This window comes from Populus trichocarpa, chromosome 17, assembly GCF_000002775.5.
Source record: "Populus trichocarpa isolate Nisqually-1 chromosome 17, P.trichocarpa_v4.1, whole genome shotgun sequence".
In the NCBI taxonomy this organism is placed as follows: domain Eukaryota; kingdom Viridiplantae; phylum Streptophyta; class Magnoliopsida; order Malpighiales; family Salicaceae; genus Populus; species Populus trichocarpa.
This window is the reverse complement of record NC_037301.2, coordinates 3,744,754-3,750,259: the sequence shown is the minus strand read 5'-3', so window position 1 is coordinate 3,750,259 and position 5,506 is coordinate 3,744,754. Positions and strand designations below refer to the sequence as shown.

At 34.3% G+C, this 5,506-nt stretch overlaps 1 protein-coding gene across 1 annotated transcript; it reads right to left on the bottom strand.

Annotated features, from left to right (window-relative positions):
• Window positions 1-991: 991 nt before the first annotated feature.
• Window positions 992-4,454, bottom strand: LOC7496614 (uncharacterized). The gene is made up of 6 exons (XM_002323719.4): window positions 4,136-4,454; window positions 2,983-3,195; window positions 2,447-2,542; window positions 1,823-1,968; window positions 1,502-1,721; window positions 992-1,387 (listed from the first exon to the last, which is right to left on the bottom strand). Exons 1-6 carry the CDS (start codon window positions 4,268-4,270, stop codon window positions 1,199-1,201), a joined length of 999 nt encoding a protein of 332 aa, XP_002323755.1. The 5' UTR covers window positions 4,271-4,454; the 3' UTR covers window positions 992-1,198.
• Window positions 4,455-5,506: the final 1,052 nt, after the last annotated feature.

The following is a 5,506-nucleotide window of genomic DNA, read 5'->3' as shown; positions in this document are numbered from 1 at the left end:
ATAGGAAGACAAAAACAAAAGACAGAAGAGAAGAAAAGATAGAGACTAAAGACCAAGCACAAATACTTGGAAATTCTATCAAAAAAAAATTCAAATAAAATCAAGGAAGCAAGGAATCAAAGTATTTTCCTTCATCAAATCAAATTAAAAAAACAAAGGATCAAAGTCCTTTTTTTTTTCAAATCAAATCTAAAATTTAACACAGTTAAAACTTTCGAGTTCGTATAAATATCTTCTCACCCAAAACAAGTTTCAGATCTGATCATTAATCATAGAATTTGTGCACGTGAAGAAAATGTCAAGAGAGTTTCCATTTTTTCTTGTAATCTAAATTATTATTATAATTTTAATATTATTTTTAGTGTATTTTTAATAGGTGAAATTGTATGTGTACAATATCAGTATGGGGTGAAACCCAGGATCCCTGTATCCTGAGGATAGATTTTTTTTCAAATGTAGACCAAAAAGGCAAGTACGATATGGTGTGTAGCCATTCCCAAGTGCTGACGAAATAGTTGAGAGTGCAAACTTTGAAGGTTGCTGGAGACCTCTAATCTCTTCCTACATCCATCTCATGAAAAAGACATGACAATGAGGACCTAGTCGGATATCCTTTTTAGAGCCCAATAAAGGCAGGCCATTCATGTCCAAATTGAAGGATTTATGAAAATTCAAAATTTCGCATCAAGACTAAGTTTATAGTTACAATCCAGTCAAAGACAAAGTAGGGAATTTATGGTAATTGCCCAAATGAACTCATTATTACATAGTGCGGAGAAAACGTTTTATTGAAGGAATATGAACCAACGTTAGCTCCATCCACTGAAGCTTCGTCTGCCTGCCAAAAATTTAGTCAAGAAACTGATGCTTGAGAAAAAAGCGTCTCTGGAGAGCACTTGAGTATGAACATGTAATTCCACCAGTGGACGACTCTTCCAAACTTATTACAGAGTATTCTGGTGAACAAATGGCCTTTCTGAGAAATCAAACAAGCTCGGAAGGAATTGATAAAATTATTGCTACACTTTTTTGTGGAAAGGGTTATTACATATCAGCAGATTGCCAAACATTTTCGTGCATTATTTCAAAATGGTTAAATTCTTAACATCCTTACAAGCTTGAGTGAGTAATCCATCAATGTAAGAAGCCAGATCAACCAATATTTGAAAGTTAACCGGGGCTTTGTAACTTGGTTGAATTACAGACCAGCAAATTCTCCACGGATCAGTTGTTGAGCTCCTTCAACTAGCCTTTTAATCACTTCAGATGCAGGCCAAATTTCTTTGATAAGGCCTACTCCTTGACCTGCATACATTGCCATGCTCTCAATGTCACCTGTCGTGGTCATATTAGGAACAGGACCTCCGAAACGCCGAATCTCTTTTTCCTATTTGTGAAGATAAGATATTAACAAGAAGGGATTTATGTTGGCCTTGAAAGCAATGGTAAGTGTTTTGGATTAAAACCTCAAAGCACAGAAGAAAGGATCAGAAAGACTCACCTCTCCATTAATTGTTGAACGACCAATGACTGGTTGGTTGATCTCATTTTCATGAGGTGGAAGGGACTTCCAATCATTGAAGAAAGGAGTAACCAGAGCACGCTGTGGTGCATTCGGCCACCTCGCTCGACCAAATATATTTGTATATTCAGTTCTATCAAGCTCAACTAACTTCCTTTTGTATGTGGGATGAGCATTGCTTTCCTCAGTCGCAACAAACCTGTGCATATGATTTTAGTTTTAAGACCGTAAAGATAATAACGAACATGAAAGACTGTAAACTGCAAAGTTTTAAGTATGTGAGAGGATGGTTCTTCATACCTCGTGCCTAGACAGACCCCTTTAGCTCCAAGAGCCAAAGCTGCAACATAGCCACGTGCATTAACAATACCTCCAGCAGCAATTACAGGTATATCGCGATCACCAACAAGGTCTACTACCCTTGGCAATATTGAAATTAAACCTTCCTAAAAGTATATCAACAACAAATTCAAAGGGATTCAACATTCCTGAAAGTCAAGGGTAGAAAGGCATTCAACAATTTAAGATCATGAAAGCAGTATGAGAAGTAACAAACAAGGAGAAAAACAGAATAGCAGATCGAGAAATTATATACAGATTGACATACGTTGTGCTCAAAAAGATCTCCAATATATTACAATGTTTTCAATTATGAGTAATGAAGTTTGCTGATTTGTGAAACCAGCTAAGTTGAATCTCTGGTAACACTTTAATCATCAGATCATCAAAATAATTTATTTGGGCAGAATACATTTTGATGGCAGAGAATTCTAGAAGGGAGTGTGTTATTTTCTCAGCCCTTAGTTTTACTACTTGATCATCCCTGCCCCACTATCATCAACTCCCCAAACAATGGCAAGCAATAACCATACAATCTCTGAACAAATATAGTAATTAAATTATGAACAGCAGAAACTCTCATACCTGACCAATTACATGCCCTCCAGCTTCACGTCCTTGAACAATAATTCCATCTACACCTGCATCAATTGCTTTTCTTGCATCTTCAAAGCTCCCAACCTACAATGGATTTACAAATGATTTATTAGACATCAACAAGAAAACAGAGAGCGATGTAAGACAATATTCAATAGAAACTAGCTTAAAGTCAAATCAAGGAAAGCAATGCACGTAATACAACTCTGTTCCTCTGAATTCTATAAATCATATTACAGACAAACCGTGTTGTATAGCATGTTCGGAATATTATCTCCTTTTAAGCTACATCTTAGCAGCCTGGTTCACGATTCACCATTAAGCATCTTAAAAAGCATGATTATTGTGCTGGTTATGAATACAAGGGTGTCTAAAAATAAGATATATAATGATTAAACTCTACATGACTGTGGCTGTCTAAGTGCCTCTTTGATATATAACCAATCAAGATTTGCAGGATAAAAAAATCTTATTCATGCTGGCCAAAAATAACCAATTAGCACAAATACATATGTGAGACTTACTTGTGGAACAACCTTGACTCCAGCAAGATGAGCCTCAAGCACAAGCTCTTTTGAACATTCACCCCAATAAACTTGCAAAACGGCTACCTTCTCATCCAATATAACCTTTAGATTCTCCTCATGTGGAAATGCCAGAACAAGACCAACCCCAAATGGTTTGTCAGTTAAGCTTCGTGTTTTCCTTATCAGTTCCCGTAAGTAATCAGGTGATTCCTGATAAAAAGAAATTTGAGACTATCATCTACTGTGATTTGATTTTTTTTCTTTTTGGTGATAGATTCTGTGCCAACAATTAGAATACATAGCAAGTAATCTGCAATATTCAAACATCTATTCTGCGTGTAACTCTAAGAACGTAACTTTTTTTTCAAAATACATAAAGAATTTGAAGCTGGACCTTAACTCACTTCCCCCATTACGAATAGGGGCCCGTGGCAAATGAGATACAGATTACATTATCTGCAGTGCTGTTATTTGTAGGATATGGAAATTTAGAAAAACAGGATGCATGCTAGAACATCTTCTAGACATACACTGCATAGCCACTATAAACTCTTCCAATTTGTTGTAAAAGTAGAGACATCCCAAATAGTACAACTTTTTACATTTAATCAGCAGTTTAGCCATCTAAAAGTTAATAACCCTACAATAATTTCCAGGTCTCAAACCTCAATCTTCCTTTCTTCATGAAAGATAATTGTCCTATTTGTATACAACTATGAAATAGTCTTGTAGTTGTTTTTCTGCGCGAAAAACTTAAGGCCATTAGATGTATATAAATTTCCTAGCTTTCCTTCCTTTCCTTTTTTTTTAATTGATAAGCTCCTTTATACAAGTATTCATCAAAGTTCATAATTTTAGACCAAGAGTGTATTCCAATGCCAGGATGAATCAACCTAGATAACCAACCACAGTCCATTGCCAGGCTAAGTGTTAGTGCCTGTTCACTCGCTATCCAATGAAAACCCAGCTTTATACTCTCTAATTTTGCACTTTCATAGCTTAAAAGAAAATTTTCGAAACATCGTTCAGGGAATGATCAGCAAATATCAGAAGCAACAAAATTAAAGAACGCCATTCACTAAACACCATTGATCGATCATAGAACACATTTCTTGATAACAGTGATTACAAAACAAAAGAAGAAACATACCCAATCAGGAGCTCTAAGCAAACCAAGCCCACCAGCATTAGCAACAGCAGCAACAAGCTCTGGACCTGAAATATCGGGTCCTAATGGTGCTTGTACAATCCCATATTCAAAACCCAGAATCCCTCTCCAACCCATCTTTCTCACTCTCTACCACTCTCCAATTATTGTTCTTGAAATAAATTGATCAATCTTAAGTTGAATTCACTAGTATTATTATTTAGTGGTTAATAAATTAATAATATTTGCACTCCAAAAGAGCAAATGAAACTTGCCTGCCTGGTGGGACTGGCTGCTTCGTAGGAAGTGTTTGAGCTTAGCTTCTCCCATTGTCTACACGTAAGCAGAAAGAAAATTTGTCTTCTTAGTTCAGAGTAAATTATTCTTTAGTCACTAATGTTTTAATCGTTTTATAATTTAATCCCTCTTTTTTTACTCTTTGTATCATTTGAAAATTAAGTTCTTGAAGAAATAAAATCATAATGGGACCTTAAATAAACATGGAGAAACATTGTACATGAAAACAGTCAACAAGTGCTAAGACGATAAGGGACTGAGATGTAAGTTTTTAAACAAAAGGGATCAAATTATAACATTATTTGAAAATAAGGGATGAAATGAATGATTATATTCATTAATCCATGTGGCTTTTTAACGTAGGCGAGGACGTTAGATTCCTTGGCTTTTTTATATTTAAAGCCGCGGCCGCCTTCTGCCACATCTATTTTGGCTTTTCTTTCGTTTTGGATCAGCCTTAGCCCTAGCGGAGACTTAAGACTTTGGATTTGAACAAGACACTACGTCCCCATCGGCTTTAGGAAGGGCCTTATATATGCGGAAATTAATTGGTGTTTTTATAAATTAATAATTTTATATATATATATATACACACACACACACATATATATGGAGGTAATTATAACTTATTTATTATAGCTTGGCAAAACAAATTAACTACACCCTATAATTTCATTGAACGCATTTATAATTTAATCATTTGTGTCTATTCATGTTTTTTTTCATTTTTTAATAAATTAAATAATTAATAGATAAGATAAAAAATTGAGTTAAAGATATTTTTAAAAATATATATGATTGATTTATACATAATAACAATGAATAAGAAAAAAATATATAATTTGATAAAATCATAGGGAGGGACTATCTGATTAAACAATTAACACATACAAAATCTCGTAACAAAATGGTTGTGAATCTATTTACAAAATACTATTGATTATAATAGTACAATAATAGATTTGTCCTTCAATCATGATACATTTGAACTAGTAATTAGGAGCAATATTATTATTTCACCATAATTCAATTGTTATTATCAAATTATACATAGATTAGTCTTTTCAAAAAAAATAC

Excerpts from the sequence above, each read along its gene's own strand:
- LOC7496614 (XM_002323719.4), bottom strand. The coding sequence starts at position 4,270 with ATGGGTTGGAGAGGGATTCTGGGTTTTGAATATGGGATTGTACAAGCA. Across the intron at positions 2,543-2,982 it reads GAGTCAAGGTTGTTCCACAA|GTTGGGAGCTTTGAAGATGC; the intron begins GTAAGTCTCACA and ends AATCCATTGTAG. Across the intron at positions 1,969-2,446 it reads GAGGGCATGTAATTGGTCAG|GAAGGTTTAATTTCAATATT; the intron begins GTATGAGAGTTT and ends ATATACTTTTAG.